Source organism: Xiphophorus couchianus, chromosome 20 (assembly GCF_001444195.1).
Source record: "Xiphophorus couchianus chromosome 20, X_couchianus-1.0, whole genome shotgun sequence".
NCBI classification, from domain to species: Eukaryota; Metazoa; Chordata; class Actinopteri; order Cyprinodontiformes; family Poeciliidae; genus Xiphophorus; species Xiphophorus couchianus.
The window spans coordinates 20,275,852-20,297,834 of record NC_040247.1 but is presented as its reverse complement, the minus strand read 5'-3'; the positions used below and the strand labels follow the sequence as shown (position 1 = coordinate 20,297,834).

The 21,983-nt window shown below is 41.9% G+C and overlaps 1 protein-coding gene across 3 annotated transcripts in view; it reads left to right on the top strand.

Moving 5' to 3' along the window:
- Positions 1–225: 225 nt before the first annotated feature.
- srgap2 (SLIT-ROBO Rho GTPase activating protein 2) overlaps positions 226–21,983 on the top strand; it is a 63,241-nt gene continuing 41,483 nt past the window's right edge. For 2 of the 3 annotated variants that reach the window (XM_028002290.1, XM_028002292.1), the window contains exon 1: positions 781–847. In XM_028002290.1, the coding sequence (XP_027858091.1) occupies positions 781–847 (67 nt within the window). Of the gene's footprint in view, positions 848–21,983 lie in introns of all 3 variants that reach the window. The other variant, XM_028002289.1, reaches the window with a different exon arrangement.

The window sequence follows — 21,983 nt, the reverse complement described above, 5'->3', positions numbered from 1 at the left end:
TGAGAATCTGGAACGTTTGTTGAAGTGTGACAACAACGCATAAACAATAAAAATCTGAAAGAGGCACATAGCTTTTCACTGCTCTGGGAACCAAAACTGGTCTGGCTGTTAACTTAAAAAAAAACCCCTCTTTCGACTGTATTTCATCGTGGAGGTAAGATGTTGCCCACTTGCCTGTGTGACTTCTACTCATGTGTGCATGCAGGCATCAATGCTTGTCCTGCGCAGTAGCTGACCAACACTCCATCACCACTTTGGTTTCCTGCCTCTTTCTCTCTCACTTCAGGAGGAGGAAGAAGAAGAACAGATCAGTTGAGTTTAGACAGGCGGGCGGGCACCAACGCGAAAGCCTCTCGGAGAGTTTTTCGCCATCAGAATAAGTTTTAGAAGCGCTTACTTATGAACTCTATGTCTTAGGTTTTATTTTTTATTTTCCTTTATGAAGGGAATGAATCTTTTTCCACTTGAAGTTTTTTTCCCACCACAACCGGTTTTGAGGAGGCGGTGAGGCAGCAGCAACAGCAGCAGCAGCAGCCGCGCCAAACTCACAATGCGCCCTGAGTGAGCCGAGGCAGGGAGACAATACAGACCGCACCGAGAGGAGCTGCCATCTCCCCACCCGGGATCTCCCCGATTTTTTTTTTTTTTTTTACTACTTCTCTCTTCAGAGCACTGTTCCAGAAAGGCTTTTTTTTTTTTTTTTGCTTCTACCCACAGCCGGTTAAGCGAGCTGTTCAGAGTGGGGGGAAAACAAGTGGGATCTGATCTCCAAACTCAGCCATGACGTCTCCGGCGAAATTCCGAAAGGACAAGGAGATCGTGGCCGAATATGAAACTCAAGTTAAAGGTACAACTTTTTTTTTTAAATTTTTTTTTTTTAACGCATTTCGCTGCACAAAGTGACGCAATGTCGCGTTGACCCCCCCTCCGCTTCCTTACTATATATTTCCTATGGATCGGCGTGTTATTTTCTCCCTCTACCTCTGTGTCTGCGAGCCTCACCTATCATTCCTGCTCCTTTTAATTGCGCCGATCCTTTGCGGAAAAACGAATTTGTCGCCAGGCAGATGTATCAGATCTGCTGTTTAATTAATTGGAGTCATTAAAGGGTAATTATGATGTCTCCAAGCGTGTGATCGCCTGGGTAAGAGGCAGCGCATAGATGGCTAACAATGGCAGGGGGAGGAAGAAAAAAAACCGCGCAGAAATCAGAGGTGTAGTCCAGATGTGGCCTCAGCGGTCTGTTATAGAGACGGGGGGAGAGAGAGAAAGCATATGCAAAGGTGATGTGTAGTAGAAACAGGAGGTGGAGGGAAAGGGGGGGATTCAACACAAGCTGGGGTGTAGGGCGTTTTCTTCCCCTCGCTGCATGTCTCCTGCGTGTCTGCCTCGCTATTCTGCATTATACTCCTCGTTTATGGGCTAAACCCACATTGCAATTAAAAGATGAGAGGCATGCTCATTGATTACAGTTCATCTACAGGTTAGGCTGGTAAAAAAAAGCAGATGTACCGATTGTGTTCTGTAGTGGCTTGGTCTATGAGAGTTAAAGTGACTGCTTATCAGATCTGTGAGGTTATGTGGTTCATACCTCAAGCTGCAGAAAAAAAGGGAAAAGAAAATCAGGGGTGGCTGGTAGGGGGAGAGGGGATGAAGAAAGGAGATGATCCTGTATACTCCGCCAGTGCTAGATCAGTTGATAAGATGGACCACCACTTGCCTCATCATCATCACCACCACTTCTCACCTCTGCTTAGGACCAGTCTGATCCAATCTTCCCACTTGCACTGTCGCCCTCAGGTGTCCCCCCCCACCCCCCCTTTCCTCAGACAGAAACTGCTTTCCACGATCAACTTGTTTTGCCAGAGCTGGATTAGTCAGCCGCAAGGGGAAGAGGCATAAATTATGCAGTTGGACTGGAATTTCTTGTGTTAAAGTACACAAATTGAAAGGAAAACATGAAATGAACGTTTAGGTGTGGAGCCTTCAAACACTATTTTCCTTTGGAAAAGGTTCAGAAGATAAACGTGCTTCTCTCAGACCGATGACAAGAAAGGAAACTTCATGATTATCGGTTCTGATCGTAAAGGATTGCAAACTGGGCTTCGTTTGGATTGTAAGTGACTAATAACACTAATAAACGTACAAGGTTTTCAAAATCTTTGACGAATAAAATCTGAAAAGTGTGGATTGCCTCCTTTACTCTCCTGACCCTAGACCTGATCGATTTGTTTTCCCAGCTCAGTTTAAGACAGCTGTTCTGGGATGACCCCAGAAGGTTCTTATTAAAGTAATGGAGACGTCTGAGTATGACCTATATCCTTGGAAGATTTTCCCTCTGTGTTGGTGCAAAGTTGGTGGATAAATGCTCAAAAAGACTCAGCGCAACGTGGTCCCATGGAGTCAAATATAAAGTCATGTTAAAATTTTCAGCTTTTTTTCTTGTAAAAATATTGGAGAACCCTTACATAAAGTTAAATAAAGTATATAGATTCTCTAGGTTTTAAAGTGACAAAATGGCAAAAGTCGTTAAGGAGTGTGATTACTTTTACAAGGCCCTGCATGTTTCTCCAGTGAATATTTGCTTCGTTGTCTAAACTAGTCGTACTCTGACACCAAAGGTGCTAGTTTACAAGCGTTTCCTGTAAACTGAACAAGGCCGTAGAAGAATCTTAGCTGCAGTGACTCACCTCACTGTTACCTGCTTCCTCTCTGCCTGTTTGAAAACTCTTGTGAAGTTGCCACCACTGTACCATTAGTGTTTGTGTCTTAATCTTCCTCTAGACAGCTGTTTAAGCTGGGCAGTCGGCTTTGAAGGCTTCTTTTTCGTTGCTGCATTGTGACGGCTGCCTGCCACGCATGTCACACCGTGGACTTAATGTTTGTCCATCGACCCACTGCATCGATTTCTACAGTCATTTACTCCACTGCTCCCCGGTGATCAGCTGCACTGCTGCTCTGCCTCCACTGTTTCTGGCTGTAACCTGAACACTTTTACACATTCGAACTTATGGAAAGGTAAACCTGCTCATCTGCATAGTTGCTTTAGGTATGTGCTCTATGTGTGTTGATTTGTCTGCTGATAATATGTGCAGTCTGTCTTGTTGCAGGGGCAGTTTGTCATGCTGTTTATGGTTGTGTGACCGAGGGGATACCTTTCTGAAAAGATAACGCTTGCTGCAGCAACACACTGCAGCATCATGGGGAAAATAAATGCAAATCCTTCTGTGGGTACGAGATATGTTTGCCGTAGAAGGAGCAGCACAAGTATGCACCGGTCCTCACAAATAGCTTTTGCATTGTTAATTGGCCACCTAAGGAATCTACTTAGCCTGACTATTTAAGAGTTATGCTGTAGCTGTTACCTCTTCAGCCTTGTAGTGTTTATATCACCCACTATCACACTTTACTGCACTATATATGTCCAGAATGCTTTCAGTAACAGTGAAACCATTTCAGTCTGCCATTCCTATTCGGTTTCCACGACTTCTTTTTTAGATTTTCTTCACGCTTTCACTTCCTCGTCTGTGCTTTACGTAAAAAAAAAGAAATACCCATAAATCCAGATAAGACAGTGTTGGCTCTAACAGATATTGTTCTGTTGCAGACTGACTGAAGAATGTTGCCATTTATGCTTTTGTCGTGCACATTGATGCTTTGGTGCCCTCATCGCTCTCTGAATCTACTGTACTTCACACAGATGGAGGGCTGATATAGGATTCTGGCTGAGGAGAGGAATGTCCCTACTTGCTTAGGAACAGGGTGTGTTTGTTAGTGTATGCGTTTGAATGTGTGTTTGTGTGTACGCATTTAAAGGGACACAGATAGGTAAAAGAAAAAAAAAAATACAGAATGCAGAGAAAAAAAGAAACAGACATGGCAAGAATGGCAGTGAGAGGGAACGAGGGGAAATCTCAAATAGGGGATAAAATACATACGTCCTGTTAGAAACGCAGCCGAAACAGTTAAGGAGTGTTTTTTTGTTGTTTTTTTTCCCCGGTCTTAGGGCTTTACATTTAAGTAAATTTTTTTGAAGCATAAAAAGAAACAGATTTTATGAGAAATACAGTTTCAAAAATAACAAAAAATTGTGACGTACTTGTGTTCAACCTCCTGAGTCACTTTGATAAACCCTGAGCCACTGAGTCACAGGCTTCTGAGGTATTCCTCTAACGGCTACAACCAAAACAATTTTTAACCCAATAGCTGAAACTCAGTCAAACTGGATGGTGAGTGTATGTGAACATACATTTCCAAGTCTCCCCACAAATTACCAATTGGATTTAGCTCTGGACTTTCACTGAGCCAATCTAACTGATAAATATGTCTTGACCTAAAACATTTCAATGTTGCTCCGGTTGTTTCTTTTAGGGTTGTTGTCTCTGCCCCCGTGTGGAATCTGTTGTAGCCTCTCAATGGTTTTCTTCCAGAATTGCTTTACATTTGGCTCCATCTACCTTCCCAGTAACTTTGTACTTGCTAAAACAAAGGATCCCCTCAGCATGATGCAGCCGCCACCCTTTTTGTGTGTTTGGATTTAGGATGCTTTCTCCATCTGTACATGTTCGTTTTCTTGCTCACATTGCAAAAACATATTGTACCTTCTCCCACATGTTGGTTGTCTCCTTTACATGGTTCGTGGCAAACAGGCAACAGGACTTTTTATGGCCTTCTTTCAGCAGAGACTCTCTTGTTTCCACTCTTTCATAAAGGCCAGGTTGGTGGAGTGCAAGCTCAGGTGGTCCAGATTGACCCACCTGAGCTTTGGACATCTGCAGCTCAGCCAGAGTCGCCATGTAAATGGTTTGTACACTAATGTTATTTTTCAAATCTCTGAGGTCATCACCCAGAAGCTGGATTTACACTGAGATTAAATCACACACAAGTGGATTTCATTCACTAATTAGGCGACCTCTGAAGGCAATTTGTCGTGTTTTGGTGGATGACAGAATAAACTGGACTTCTTCAATGCTTGCCATCCATTGAACATTTTGGTAAATTAGTTACCAAAATGTTAATTAGTTAATTTGAAGGGGTGTGCATACGACTGACATGACACTGTTATGAGCATGACATAGCATCTGTTATGAACACGAAGGAGTCGTCATGAAGTGTCATTCGGTAAATAATAACACTTTTAATGCAAAGTTGTAATGAAACTTCAATTAAAAGTGTTAACTCTGCACTAAAAGTGTTATTATTTACCATATGACACTTCATGACAACAGTCATAAATATTCATGAAGACTCCTTCATGTTCATAACAGGTGTTATGTCATGTTTATGACAGTATTATATCAGTCTTATGCAAACCTCTTCAAATAAAGTGTTACCAGGATAAAAAAATTAAAAAATTCAGCATTTTTCCTTCCACTTCACAACCACTGTGTTGCTCTGTCCTATTAAAATTCCTAATGTAATATACTGAAGTTTATTTTCACAAATACACAATGCAAATTCAGGAATGGTGTAGATTTGTTTAGGGATTAGGGGCTAAACTGTGTGTCTGCCTGCGTGTACGTTACTGAGCTCCGTGCTGACAAGGCAGCTGTGGAAACGTATGATTTAGGATAAAAGACTGCTTTCACTGCCACACAATGGGAGAAGTGGTGACACAGAGCGGGACTGTGGATCTGTGTCTTCGTCTCATTGAAGCCCCGTGCTTGGGCCATATGTTGAGGCGACAGCTGTAATTCATTAAAGGAAACAACAGTCGGAAAGATGTACACAACGACTCCACGTCGGCCGCGTGTGGCTGAAAACATGCAGAGGATTCAGATCGTGTTCAAATCGAGGCAATTCAATGGGGCAACCGTAACACATAGCATTCACTTCCTGCAGCCCCGCACAAGTGCTCTGATTGAAACTGCTGACATAGCTCAAAATAATCAGACAGGAAGGAAGGATGTTTGTGTGAAACGGGAACACACATGGATCATACAGAAGTGTGTGAAGCTTCCTGTTTAGGCCCACGGCTTTGTGTTTGGCCAAAGGAATCAGATGCCTCTCACATAACACACGCACACACATAAAGCTGCAGGACTTTGTGGTCTGTGAGGCTTATTTTGACCCTGCAGTTACCATTCTTGCACCGTAAAATAAAAAGGAATAGAATGAGACAGACAGCCTCCTCCATCCATGGTGTGGCAAAAGAACAGTAGTCCAAACCAGGTGTCCCTCTGTCCTGTAGGATGTGTATGTGTGTGTGTGTGCTGTGTCAGCACTCTACCCGGCGCTTATTGATTTCCTGCTTCCTCCGCCTGTTTGCTTTCTTATTCTTTGCTGCTCAATATGAAAATTTACTGCCGCACCTGAGAGAAAACACGCAGCTCTACATCTACGCGCTCTGTAAGTGCTGAGGTGGCCTCCTGCAGTGGACGGCCTGCAGCCTCGTGACGCAGCGCTGCGTTGTTGCGGTTTGATTGAGACGTCTAATCCATCTCTGTCAGCTCCACAACTTATAGAATATGCTTGGTGGCTGAAGGATGCAACACTAATGGCCACTGTTACCACTTCATGCCAAAACAATACAAATAAGAAGGATTTTGAAATATAATCTAGTAAAGAAGAAAAGTGCATTCAAGTTGGGAAATGTCAGAGTTCAACTGCTGTGCCAGATGTTCCAGACGTGAAATCGATTGAGCAACAGATGTTTGGCCCGCTCTGATTGGCTAATCCCGTCACTCTGATTGGCCCCCTGGCCCGCCCACCTTCTCAGGTGCTCACTGTTTAATGTGTGTTGAGCTTCACCCCTGAAAGTCAGGTTGAATAGGTCGGCTTTTGTGCAACGTCACTCAAACAAGCACAAAAACCCAAATTAGTTTATGTAAAGCACAAAGTCACTCACAGCCCTGCGGGCTTGCTGGGTTTGTTGTTACCTGTTGGGGGATTGTATTCTATTTTTTTTGCATAATGTCAACTGTCGCATTCCTCTGAGACAGTTGGCTAATGTGAGATGATAAAGTTGTGGTGCAGAAGAAGTTGCTGCATGCCTGTGTTTGTGTTTGCGGGCTCTATGGTTAGGATGTTGCACCGTCTTCTCAAATGATCTTTGTTTCGAGGTGTGAGGAATGTAATTTATAAAACTATTTGGATGTTTGAAAATGAGTCAAAAAACCCTGAAAAAATAAAATGCTCGGATTAAAAATAATGTGCAGCTGAGTAGGTTAACTTAAGAACAACAATATAGAAGATGTGGATGTGTATATATGTGGATAAAAAACAAGGCTTCAGTAATGGTTATAAAGTCTAACAGCTACAGGAAGAAGGACCTGTGATCCACCACCTTTTGTGCCCGTTGGATGCAGCAGTCCGCATATGAAGTATTAAAATAGACAGTTATAAGAGTTTCTTAAGCGGATTTTAGTTATTTGTGGTCCTAAAAACCCTGAATACCAGGTGGTTGGATGCAAAATGTGGTTGTAAAAGTGATAGAAAACTGAATTAGGGAAAACTGAAGATGAACTTTTATGAGTCCTTCTATAATTCAGTTTTACTAGCAGTGGCCAGGAAAACAGACCACGATTTTTAATCAGCTGTGGAGTCGTCATCAGGTCTGCCGATCATCTGAAAAAACATGTCCGTTCCTCATTTTTAGAGTTTATTTCAGTCAACATTCAGTCAAAATTCACGCCATATTGTTCTCCTTTCTCCCCACAGTGTTTTCTTCTGTGGTGTTTGTCAGTTGTCGTGAAATATGACCCTCATCCTCCTATGACAACCTAAACCTATAATCTGCAACCCTTGATTACAGTATATGGCTCACATATCGTGCGTGTGTGCATGTCTCACCCTCTCCTGCTGGACACTGACTTAAAAACAAGCTGGGATATTTAGGTGTCACTGAGTATGTGCTGGTGGACAGCACTTTTAGGAGGACAGAGATCTAAATAAAACCAGGCAGGGTGGAGACAAGGCCCAGTCACATCCTCTGTAAGACAATCAAATAGGTGGACAGTCGCCCGACTGTAAATAAACAGAGAAGGAAAGGAGAGAAAATACAACAGAAGACAGGTTGTATAATTCTCCCAAGGGGCACCAAAGGAAACAGGTTGTGTTTGAACAACCTTCGTACTGGACGGAGAGCAGGAGGAGACATAAGCGAGGGGCTCTCACCAAAGGAGGAAAAAGGGCAGGAAAAAAAGGAGTGGAAAGAGGAGGTGGATCTGGAAAACATGTGAAAGGAAGCCAGGATAGATTTTAAAGATGCTTAGAACCGCCTTTTACACTCTTTGTATGTGTTGCTCTTCTAGCAGCCGTATCTCCGTCTCTTCCTCTCTGCTTCCCCCTCCATCAGCAGTTTCTCCCGGCGCCGATGAACAGTTTGGTTGCCAGGGTTACCGAATTGCCCCATTTTTTTTTTCTGGGTTTGGGAGAAGACGAAGGGAAAAATGAAAAAGAATGATGTAGATTTGACTCCCCTGCAGGGCCTGGTTAATCAGGTTAGCACCAAACACACGCACAGTTTAAAGCCATTTGCAGACCTTTGTTTTGAAAGGTTTTTCCTCATTTGTGGTTTAAACTTTTATTTACGTATATACCTTAATTACTGCTAGATGCCAGTGCTGTTGTCCTTCTTTCCCCCCTTATTTTTGAGAAAATAAGAATGAGAGATGAGTCAAGTTAATTTATTTTTTTTGTTTTCTTTTTCTGTATCCAAGATTTAGTTGTGTCTGATATTTGCTTCACTCAAAACAAGGGATTTTTTGATCCAGTTTAATGATGCATTTCAGACCAAGTGTGGTGAGAGTTCTGAGTTTTAATTTATTCAACGAACAAGAATGAAAAACACATTTTTCAGAATTTAACCTGCCAGTCTTTGGTAGATTTATTTGTTCATCTTTAATAAAAAGATAATGATAATAAACTCCTGCAGCTGTTTCTTCAGTCGCTGATCCAAACTAATATTATCTGAAGCTCAATAGATTTCTGGGAGCCTGGTGTTGCATTTTGAACTCTGTAAATAATTAGCAGAGAGAAAACAGGATGTTCTGGGACCGAGGGGAGAATCTGGCTTTTGCGACAGGTTTTTCTCTGTTGGAACAGAGCAGTCACAGCACACTGGCCCTCTCTATTCAAGTTCACACCTCTCCTAATGCTGTTTTAATGAAGCCATTCATCACCTCTTCTCAGCTGAATCCGCATCACTTTTCACACACACTCACACACACACCAAGCTTCCTGCTTTTTCTTTCTTCTATATGTGCGAGTGTGAGAACGCTGTGTTCCCCCCACAACCTCCCATTCGTTGCCATGTGGATGCACCAGTTCTATTTTAGTTTCTCCTAGATTTGGAGCGGCTCTGGTAGGGATTTCTCCCACTTCGCCCTTCCAAGTATTTTTCCTGAAACAGGCTGATTTAAAACGCTGAGTCCTACCTTTCGCTGTAAACCCACCGTTATACGTGAGCGCTGCAGTTTCGCTTCCCACGGTCAGCACGCATGCGCTCGTTATCCGCAGTAGGATGATTGAAAAAACATGCCGCACATTCCCTTCAAACGACCATCCCCTGGTCTGTCATCCTTAAAAGAGAGAGAGTTAAGCGTCTGTGTCTTTTCCCAGATCCTGGTTTCACATCATCTGTTGTAATGGACGAACAGTTTTGCATCTAGATTAAAGTGTGTCTTAAACGTTTCTAAAGACAAAAAAAATTTACTACGTGCATGCAGCCACCAGAAATCTTCTCAAATCAAAATCAAGGGTTTAAAGACTGGAAATTACTGGAAATATTACTGGAAATATTTATCGCATGCCTGTCGGTTCGGTACATATGAATATAAAACCTGAACACATGCAGAGTGTTGATATGTGGACATGCAATGTCCACATATCAAATGTCACACATATCAAGTGTGAAATGCAATGGAATGTTCTGTATATTTTTATACAAATTGTAGTGACTCCCAGTGATCCCTAAACACTAAATTTGGAAATATTAAGGCTTCTCCTGCAGCCACAGTGGGAATAACCTTAGATAAAGATTGTTCATGAGACTCAAGTTTCAAGCCTCGACTCCAAGTCAGGTCCAGAGTCGGAGTGTAAGTCAAATATAAAGTGTTTTTATGATTTAAATGTTATTCTGACTTGTGCCACCATTTGGACCAAACTCATGCAGAGAAGAATAGAAAGGCTCAGTAGCTACTAACATCCAGGATTTCAGATTAATAATAATGACAACAGTGATCTAGTTGCTTTTACTTCAAACAGAACAGCAACAATCACCCTGCTGTCGGTAACCCGATGGACACAACCCCATTGGAGTCGGGTTCATCACTTTTTGGCATTTGCAATTTACCTCAAACATGTTTCTTGTTCAGATCGCAATATTTTGCTACGCTCATCGCATAGCTTGAGCGCATTTGATGAACTTTACAGTAAACTTTATCAAATGTGCTCAAGATAAACTCTGTGTGGGGTGTGCCTGTTAAAAAAGACACAGCTTATGGGAACATTTTTGTTACGATCGTATTATTTTGCATAAAGCGATGCAATTTCAGTCTACACTTTAAACAACAAACACACAGACAGAAGCCATTCAGGTTTGGTGAGTTTCTGTTAAATTCAAATTAAAAGGTGGCTGCAGTTTTATACTTAAAAAAAGAAAAACTGCTCAAAGGCGGTTTAAACACAAAGCACCAACACCATTTTCCAATTAAAGCAGTTTATGCTTTAGGGTGTGGTTGTTTTATCTGTCAAGTTTCTAAATAGATTTATGTATTTGTTTTGAACCAACATGCCACTGTGGCCCAGTGCCACGGTGCCGGGTTTTGATGATCCCCACCTTAAACTACCTGCAGCACGCTGTGTTCTCCAGCTGTCGGGTTGCACAGGCGGGAAGAATATACCCGAGGCCTGTTACTTACCTCGCTGCAGGAGCCTGTTAGCTGATACAGGCCCTTGGAGTGCCTCTCACTGAGAATGGCCAAAGGTGCAGCGACAGGGAGAGCAGGCTCTCTCATGCATGTGTGAAGTGTGTCCTGAGGCTGTGGGAGATGTGCTAAACTAGCCGTCTACAAACAGGAGGGAACGAGAGCGGATAATTGTTGTGCTGATGCATTTCACACAGTTGCACATTAAGGGGGAGCTTTGGTGCAATGACATCATCGTGGATATTATATAGAAGTACACACAGACTTGAACAAAAGCCCTGCAATAAAAGATAATTATGAATCTTTGGGGAATATTTTTTATTGTTACAGTTGAGACAGAGGCATGCTGAATGTGTAGATGCATATCCACATACCATTGGAGTTTTGGTATGCTAAGCATGAGGATGTATGGGTGAAGTATGATTAGTTGAAAAATAGTTGTACATATTGATAAGGCTTTCTGTTCGAGACTCTTTGTCTAGTGATGGTGGAGTCTTCTCATCTCTGGTGTCTGTTAATTTTTAATAGGGGCAACATGATCTAATAAATAAATCACTAATAAATAAAAGCTGTTTCACTTGCATCACAAACATATATTTTTTGGACATGTCCTGAATGGGGTATTTTGCACAAATTAAGCACTGTTATAAACATATGCTAATGGTGGAACAACAACTTACTGCTTCAAGAAAATGTTTTATCCGCCATCATCGGTGGCCACACTAACCAGCCTGAACATTCACGGCAGGCTCCGTTGGTGGGAAATTAGTCGTAGCGCTGCCGCGAGCAAGAGGGAGGGTGTGAGAAGCATGTACTCAAGGGTGATTAACAGTGTTAAGACCCTCCTCCGTTCTCTGATTGGTTGTTTCTGACAGGGAGCGGTGTATCTCTGCAGATGGCAGTAGGACTAATGGGAGGAGGCAAAGGAGCTCAAATTTTCAACGATGATCTGTCTCACATTATGCTGCTAGGACGTAGTGTCAGTTTTAACAATTATTAAAAAACAGCGTTTAAAAAAAAAAAGATAATGCTGCTTTAAATTCCAAGATCCGAACAGTCAGTATTTTTTTTTTAGTTCTTTCTGATAAGGCTGAACAATTCACACCAGTGATTTATAGAGGACTCTTTTTCTTCGGAGTGCCTCCCTTTCAGCTTTTAGCCCACAGAAGTGTATAAAGACCATGTGCCTGCCTGCACTGTGGGATACCCCTCTCAGGTTACTCCCTTCGTCCACCCCTCTCCCCCCCCCTTTGCTTTTCTCCTCCCCCGGCAGATTCCCGACTCCGTCCATGTGCTTCAAATAGAGTGGAAACGTGAACATCCCACCCCTTGTACATGCACACACACATACTCATTCCTGTTGTTCAGTGGCCCATTTAGCACAGGGGTTACAGTGTGGCGGATGGGTTATTTCCATTACAGATAATACACTTTATGGTCCGTTACATCTAATGGAAGAAAGTGGGACGATTACTTCTGTCTGGACCTGTTCTGAGCTGAAGACCAAGAGATTTTTCGCGGAAATAAGAAAAGACAACTCCCTCGTGTCAGAGGGGTGAAGATTTTCACTAAGAGAAGAATAAAGAGTTGAGAAGAGGGGTGAGGCTTAGCACAAAGACTCCTCCCATCAATCACTTCATCACATTTGTGGCATAGCTGTTTGACACAAGCATGTTCTTGTGACCCTCATCACTCTTTTTTTTCTTTTCTCAGGATCTCTTCTCTCCCTTCTGTGCAATTTCTTTCTGTTCGAGGCAGAGTTGCGTGTTAAAGGTTGCTGCCCATGACACATCTGCATATACACACAGGCATTGTCTCTGTGTGCAAAGGTTGCAGTGGGAGGCAGCAGGCTAAGTGACTGGAGAGTGAGAAGGGCTCTTGTTGTGAGCTGGTGGTGTTCCCTATCAGGAATCCATTCTGGAATGCAGGATTCCATAGCATGAACGTAAAGCGTTGGGAATTATTGTGGCCCCGTTTGCTTGCTGAATTTATGGTAACGTCTTGTTAAGAAACTGAACAGAAGCTATATGACATGTGGTAGGTTTTAAGGAAATCATAGTTTATTTCAGGCATGATGATGTGTGCTTTACACATCATCATGGCAATATCCAGCCATCCTTTATCTAACACGGTTGTCCATAGTGGGGTCGTGAGGGGTACAGGTGCCTATCTGCAAATTTGGCAGGATTGCCGGTGCTCCATTTGGTATGGAAGGGTTAAACTTAAGCCAAAATATATCCAAATTTCTGGTAAATTCATTTTTACCCACTTGTTTCTTAGGATTGGAAGAAGTGTTACAGTTTTAAAGTGGCCTAGTCAGAGTTCTGACCTAAGCTAAAGATTAGGGTGACGGCAAAGAGGAATTCCAACCTCTAAGGCTTGGAGATAATCAACAAACCTTATTATTATTGTGTTAATCCCAATAAAGACTTTTAAAGTAATTACTGAGAAGAGTATAAAATACTTGTTGGCATGCCATTTTCTAATGAAATGTCAGTATAAACAGATAACTTCTTTCAAAAGTTGTGCTCCTTTTACATTCTTTACATTATTATGTTTTGAGAGTTAAATATCAGAAAAAACCTTACTGGTTAAATTGAGCAGTTTGACTTTATTGAACATAGTGTATTAAAAGAATAAACAAAATTATATACAAACAAAATAAATTTCAAACAAAGGCAAACAAAACAAAAGAAGAACAGTAGTAAAGGTTATTTACACATTCAGTGACAATCATTTACATGTTAATACACCACATAGATGAATAAAGGTGGGCTTAACTGTAAGTTGAGATTAAATTTCAAGGTGTGGATACAAAACACGAATATGAAGTAACCTGATGTTATCTAATGAAACTGTTTAAATAAATTCAACCGGCTCTGCTGGTTTTGGATAGAAACACAGCTGCTGCACCTCCACACATCATGCTAACACTTACTGACCATTGTTTTCTGCCCCCCCTTTAGTTACGGCAAACAGCCAGGAAGGTTTTACAGTGTGTGTCAGGTTCCTGGTTGTATCCCTCTCCATTGTGCCATGCTCTCCTGGGGATGACAATGATGGCCACTGTGTCCTGAATGAAATACATCGCTGACATAGCTTGCATTCTGCACGGGCCATACGCAGCCAGCACAGCTGTCCTCAGCACCGCTTCTGCTGCATTTTGAATAAATGAATAATTTTGTTGTTTTCTGGAGGTAAAACAGCAGAGTGTCTGATTTCTAACAAGAGGAGGGTTCGGGGAGGTGATCCTGGGATTTCTGTGGAAGTATAAGGAGATCTCCTGTTCAGCAAGAGAGAGAGAGAAACAGAGGAGTGTTTGCTTGATGTCTGGGAGCCAGAGAGTCAGAACAGCAGGACTCTGCAAGATCAAACAGGCTTCCTCTGCGGATAAGAAAGATAACCTGGCGGGAAGGGAGAGAAAACACGAGTTGGGATGGGATAAAGGAAAGCAGGAAGATGGCTCTCAGCAGCCTTTCAAGCTGAGCATGACTGTAAGGCAGCGAGCAACAACACCAACCGCCTTGCTGTAGCTGATCATTCAATCATCTGTTTGTTTACCGAGCCAAGTTCAGAACAGGTGCAAACCACATGGCTCCTCCTCCGGTCTGCTCTCACCTTTGACCTCTCCGAGCGCAGACTCTCCCTGAATCAGCTCACGCTTGGCACAACACGGGACGGTCACTGTGTGTTTTCCTGACTGCTCTGCAGACGAGAGAGAGAACGTGGTAATTACCAGGAGATTCAACTGTGCAAACGAGTTTCATCTTCCCAACCTGAAACTCAAAGGGAGCCATCAATAATTTAGCCACAGATTCGTCTGAGTTCCAACGAGCGCAGACGATTCTCTCGCTCTCTTTTTTTTTAAATCACTGCATTCCTCAGTGTTTATTCTCCTTTTATCCATTAGCATGCCCTCATTTTTTTGTGCTTGCTAGTGTTCCTCAGACAGATCTCCTCCAAAGCTTTAGCTTTTCTTGCGTTCCTGCGTCTTTGTTTTCAAATTGGCCATATTGTTATTTCCAGTTTTATTCTCCCTCCTCCACTCCACTTTGTTCTTGAGGAGCCAAAGAAGAGTCTTCAGGGAGGATGTGGAAGGAAAAGGTGTGTCTACCCACACCGTTGTGCTCTATTGTTTCGCTCTGATTCCGTCATGTCCTTACTCTGACCAAACACACGTTTACCATCACACGTTAAAGGGCTGCTCTCCACGTGGAGCCGTTGACGCCTTGTCCCACTATTCTCCATGTGGAGTGTATTCTCTTGGTATCAGGGCTGTCCATTCCTGAGCACAGATAGCTTTGTTTAAAGCAGGAATGGACAGCCCTGATACAAGAAGAACACTGTCTCCAGTGTCTGGTCAGTGAGCTCATGTGTTAAAAAGCTCACTGACCAGCTGGCATGTGTCAAAGGTCAGGAAGCCTGAGATAATGGATCTACAAATGTACAGAGTGGTTGCATAAGTGGCTTAAAAACAGAGAGACGATTCAGCAGGAAATTAAGTATTTTTTGAGAAATTGGCTGGATTACATATTTTCACTGATCGGGCCATCAGAAACCCAAAAATCCAATTTTTACCCTGTCAGTGAACATGCCATACCTTAGTGCTAAAAGGTCATGCTAACCACAACATGCTTGGATGCTTCAGCTGCTTGTCACTGACTGAAGATGAGTCAGAATTAGTTATTTTCACTATCAGTGAAGTGTTTGGAAAAATAAAGTCGGAGGAGGAGCAACAGGTGTTAGAAATCTTTAGAAAGAACGCTGCATTTTCTGTGGAGACATGTAAAAACAGGAAGTGGAACTTCAGTAGACGACAGAAAGTTTGGGTTTTTTCCCTTTTAACCTTAAGCCTCTGCCATGGAACATGCTGTGTTAGGAAAATGTCTGGAGCCTTTTGGAGTTGGTTTTAGGGGGTAAGGATCTGCATCAGTGGTCTCAAACTCCAGGACCAACTACAGGCCTGTAGTTTTTAAATGTATTACTGGTTCTGCATCTCAAGCTCTAAAAGTTTGCTGATATTTAATATATTTTTAAAAAATCAAAGAAAGTCCATCGGATTTTAGGAAGATGTTTCCCAACTCAACAATCCTGTATTCAACCTGACAGCAGGGAGCGTGGGTCTGAACATGCTGCTGCATGTTCTGGTGAGAAGATGAAAAAAAAACAATCAGTCTCCACGTTAAATAAAACTTTAATGAGCTCGAAGGCTCATCAGATGCCAGAAAACCCCCCCACTGTGTGACAGGTTATATCACTTTAGGTGAATATTTTGCAACTCTAAGTGGATGAATCACAGAATGTAATAAAACGGCATTTGCATCTCTTTGTCTTTTCAACACCCACATGGTGGTAAATTTGTCTGTTGGGTTCATAAAGTCATAGCTTTAGAGTTAGATCCTGCTGCCCAGAGGTGCAGAAAGTGTGCTGTGTGTAATTTGTGTTAGAACATCCTCAGGCTGCCTACAGGTGAACTGGAAGGGCTTCACAAACCTCTCATCCAAGAATGAACAACATGGCAGAGATTTATGGAAGGCCCCAGACATTTAATGTCCTGCTCTGAGTGGTGTTGCTCTACTTCAGTGGTCCAAATCTGATTTCTTGATAAGGTTAAAGGTCTAAAACATCTAGTTGTGAGCAAATCTTTAAATTTGCTAAAGCAAAACGCAGTGCGGCAAAATGCCTTCAGGATTTTGCCACCCTGAAGACAGCCACCTGTCTTCAGGGTGGATTTTGATATGGTGCACGTGGGCAGTTACCCAAGGTGCTATTGAAAAAGCACTCTATTACTTTTTTGCATGTGCAGTGCAGTTGCCATCCTGAGCTTGTTACTGAGAATAGGGAGACTAGATGACCCCTTCACTGGCCCTCAGAACGTTAGACTTCTTGTATTTTAGTTAGGTGGGAGGTGGCAACTAATGCCTGCAGGTGTTTGTTTCTGACCTTAATTTTAACGTAATATTGATTTTCCTAATTGATCACCATTGGTGCCTTTCATTTGGAAGAAGCTTTTTTGTAAATTTGCTCAAATATCTTAGATTTTTGTTATTGAAAAGTAGAAACCATGTCTATTTGTCCTTCTTTAAAGTGCAACGATGTGTGAAAAGTTTCAGATGTGCCAGCCAATTCAACATCCTGTTCTTGTTTTGTTCTTTGTCTTGTGAGGTAATTGGTGCTGATTTGGACAATTGCCTACCTTTAAGTGCATTTAAACAGTTGCTTTTCTTTCGCTAAAGCTTGAATGCATCTATCAAAGCTCACAAAAGCAATACTAGGTAATTGCTTTCTTCTCACATCACTGCATGTAGTGCAGAAGTATCATCCCTATAAGAAGTGTGTGCTACACGCTTGGAGACAATTATTAGTGTAATCTGTTTCACTGTCATATTAAGCCTGTTGAAAACCAATGAACTGTCTATAATCTTATTTACTGTTCTAATATATTCATCGATGGGCCAGGTTTTTTCATTGAGAATTCAGAACAGAAACCACATCTGAAATGTGTTTTAATGTGAATTTAACTTCTCATTTCCCTTTTCACTGCAACCATTTGTTGTTATCACATGATAGCTTTTTACCACGACAGCTAATGGTCAAGTAATATCCCCCTCTGAGTATTTCTAACAAAGCCCTGTGCTTGCTTTTGGTTTATTTCCTGTTTATCTGTGGCTGTATCTGTACTTATAAGCTGTTTCACTTCTTTAAACTATTGCGTTGTGTGTGAATTGATGTGATCGCCGCTTTCAGTTGCAATTTGCTGTTTGTCATATTATAATAGGGAGCAGTAGGCTTTTATTTGAATAAAATTATCCACCAACTAACTCATCAGAACACATTTATTACGCCATCTGTCTCTTTTGGCGTTATAGATGACTCTGTAATGTAAACCACTAGATGCAGAGCTCATCTTTTTATCCCTAGTCATCTAAAAAAATGAGATGTGCTTTATTTGTGGTTTTTTTAATGCATTCTTCAAGCATTTTTAAAGAATTACTCAAAAACTTAGCTCAAGTGTAGTATAAAATGCACCATCTGGAAGGAGGAATAAAAACTAGTGATCGCTTCTCTACTTTTTGAGCCAAAGGAGAGCAAAGCTACTTTGTCAGGATGAAAGCAACAGCAAACAAATGAGAGAAAAACAACAAACACCTGTAAAGTGAATCCTACTCTTGGTCAGGTCTCTCGCACCATCTTTGTGCTACTCTGTTGCAGTATTTTTCTGCTGGGTTTGATTCCCTTTCCTCAGAGCTTGGCCCAGTTTCTCCTTTCTGCTCTGTGCCATTGTCCCCGCAGCGCTCAGACAGATGTTTCGGTGGATATGTGCGGAGGTGGGAATGCTGAGTAGTCTGCTTTTTTACAAAAAAGGCAAAGAGAGAACTGCGGCGCTCACTCAGGCACATTCATAACTCTTTCTGGTGAGCAGATATCGTAGACTGGAGCTCTCAAACTCCCAGACTTTTTTTTTTTAAACTATTCTCCTGGTGCAGAATTATTGTATCTCTATGGATAGTCTGCTTTTGCAAAAATCCTAAAATGTTATTATATTTTTGAGCTTGGTTATGGATACCCATAAATATTGCTTAGTATATTTGAGTTTGGGTCCCACAAGCTGATCATTTGGAGACCTCCTCCAATCTTAAAGACATAATAAGAGTCCCTGTGAGTACAAAGTATTTTCCTTTAAAGTAAAAACAATAAAAGGCCCAGCAATACTGTTCTTCAATGTTGACATGGGGTTGTAAAGATGGCTCTTGCTGTGTTTTTGTTACAGACTGCTGCCACGTTGGAAAGGCTTCTGTATTTCATTGGACCGCCTCTAGCTCATCTGGTGCTTCTGCAGCAGTCATTGTAGAAGTATCCGACAAAAGCATTTAGACTTATACAAAAGCTGCGTAAGCTTAATGCTATGTCTTTGGTGTTGATGGTCGGTATAGAATGAGGAAGTACAGACGGAGGAGAAAAGAGGACAGGTGAATGTGCTGTACCTCACCAGCTAACACACCTTTAGCTGCACAGCAATAATCCAAAGATGTGTGGAAAGGTTTAATTCAGTTCCTAAACGGAAATGATGTGACCTCAAGGTGGATTTGCTGATGCTATCTTCTGTTCGTGGTCTCACCCTTCATCTAATGTAACATATCCCTTTGCTCTCTTCTCGTTGCCTCTGTGTTCACCCTGGCGTTCAGATAAGAATCAGTAGCCATCAGCAGATATCTGTGACTGCCCAGCCTCAGTTCCAACTCTATCCTCTGTTTCCATCTTTTCTATTTTCCTGCAGTCATTAGCTGCGTGCCGCTCAAGTCTCGTGGAATGTCGAGATAAGAATCTGCTGTCTAAGGATGTACATACCAGTCACGTAGGCAAAGCTGGTATCATTTGTGTCCTTCTGTGTGACTTTCGTATGTTTTGTTCATGGTTTACTGTCTGATTCTGGCTGTGTTAGACTGCTGTCAGGCGATGTCTTTACACACTGTGCTCATCTTTAGGCCACTGACCCAAATCACAAATTGCAAGAAAACACCATCCTGACTGATTTTGTCAAAATATACACCGATATAGGCAGCATACAATTACTTGAATCTAAACCGATATCTGGACTAATATAAAGACAGAAATTTTCCAGTTGAAAGGTTTATGTGCAAGATTTATCTTCAACGCTTTAGTGTCTGCATGTTGAAACAAAGCTTTCTGAGGTCTCGTTATTTATTCCTCCTTTTCTCTAACACCACATTTGCAAAGCTACACACTTAAGTATTTTGCAGTAGAACTACACAATATCAGAAAAACGTGACATATGCGAATTTTGGAAAGTGACCTGTGATAAATACATGTCAACCCAGCAGTTTTTATGTATTTTGGATTGGGGTTCCCTGCAAACATAGACCCCAAATAGTGAGTAGAAGATCCAGATTCTACTGTCTGTGCGGGGGTGTGCGTGCGGGCATGTGTGTGTGTGACAGAGCAGGAAAAACAAAGAAAGTCATTGTTTTTATATCAACAACATGGTTAATGTCCACCTAAAACTCTGTATACTGCATTACACAACAAGCCTCACCACATGTATTACCAGCAAAGGGAACCTGAAAGCACAACACATATACCCTTAGCTATCATTTATTGCATTATCAATAGACCTGTTGAAGTCCTGTTGGCTGCTCTGTGACCTGGCTGCTGATTTGGCTGCTAAGTGGTGATCCAGAAGATAGATTCTAATGCCAGGCATGAATTATAGTTGTTAGGTTCCTCTGTTAACATCCTGTTCGGACAGGGTTAATATTAATATCACTGATGCTGATATGTCCTCCAAGTTCAGACCTTGACACCTGTAGCATATCTCTGCTCCAACACACCTCGATCAAATGAATGGCTTGTTACAAGGCCATTGCAAAGCTTGATGTCATGCTGAAGAGGTAATCCAGTCATTTGATTGAACTGTTTTGAAGCAGGGATGTATCTAAAAGTTGTACTGTAGCTCTGAGGGACTGGAGTGGCAGACTCCTGCTGTAAAAGGACCTAAATGTGGACAAGCTCAGCCCTGTGCAGTCATCAAGGTCACAATGATTCATTGGTGATGACCAGAAAGATTCTGAGAAAAAGATGAAGACAAACTGAGTCAGACTGATGGACTTTTCACAGCTGTTTAATTTAGAAAAAGGGAGTCTTAACTCACCCAGTCACTGGAATCATGACAAGTACCGACCTTATAATGAAGATGGGATCGAACTTTGACCCAGCCAATGATGGGCCTCCACATACTGTCCACATTTACCCATCACTACATGCAGTTTTAGATAATAATTTTAGATAACTGATGCCTGGTTGATCGAGCGTGCACAGTCTAAGACTTTGGAGGCTGAATTAACTTAACTACACACACCATCAGACAGCCCTCTCTTGCTGGCAACACACACACACACACACACACACACACACACACACACACACACACACCCTCTGTGGGCTTCTTCACATGCTTGTGTTGTGGATTAGCCAAATCCCCCGACTGGTTGCTAAGCTGATTAAGGGGGTTGTTATGCACTGGCTGTTCTGGAAAACTAGTAAGGAAGCAGACATACACTCATGGAGTGGGACACCTCGGGTTAATATTTCCTCTCATGTTGGCCCAGGTTGCTGTATTGTCTTTGTGTGTTTGAGGGAGTTTGTCTGAAAGCTGTCCGTAGCTCCTCAGACAGATGGCATAGATCACTAGCGGTCATGGTTTGCAGCCCTGCAGCAAACCCGATGTGCATTTATGTGTGTATGTGACCGAGCAAGAGAGCAAATGAGTTGAAGGAACGAGAGACAGAGATAAAGCCTGTTGGAGCAGACGGAGGCACAGATGGCTACGTCCAGCAGAGACAGGAAATCGAGGTGACACCAGGTGGACGGCATCCTCGAGGATGAAACGCATGCACGAGCGCTCACAAGTCAGCTCAGAGGCTGCTAATCCATCTTAATCAAAATAGCTGGTGACAAATCGTTGGAGGTGATAAGCTTTACATGGAGATTCTACGCATTTGTTTCATTTCAGAAGTTTAAATTTTTTTCCAAACTCAAATAAAAAAATGTAAAAAAAAATCTGTTGTTTTTAAGCACAAAATACAGACCTTGAGTTGTTTGAATAGTGGCTTCATGCGTAGATTCCACATCCGAAAACAATTCAATAGAAATAGTTTCCATTTTTGGAAGCCAAATTTCACCATTTTGCTGGGCTTTTTCTTTGTTGTTGTTGTTTTGGCATCTGGTGTAACTTCAGTTCTCTTTCAAAATTTGTACTGACTGGAACATCCTAGATAATTTAATGTTGTGAACTTCTCTGCTTTGTAAAACAAAAGCATAAAGCTTCAAAACACAACAGTTTGTTGTGTAGCATTTTAACCAGACCCCATTTAAGGGTCATAGGTCCAGTGTAATCTGAATTTGAAGTTGTCTATCTGAATAGTTTAGTCAAAAACTCAAAAAACCAAAATACTGATGGATAAATGTTAAATTAAAGGAGTGTTGCACCAAATTACAGATAAGAGATCTAATAGACATATACATCAATGTAAAAATTGTTGTAAATATTAAGGATTATTACTTTTTGATTCTTTTGAAAATTAAAGACGGGAAGAA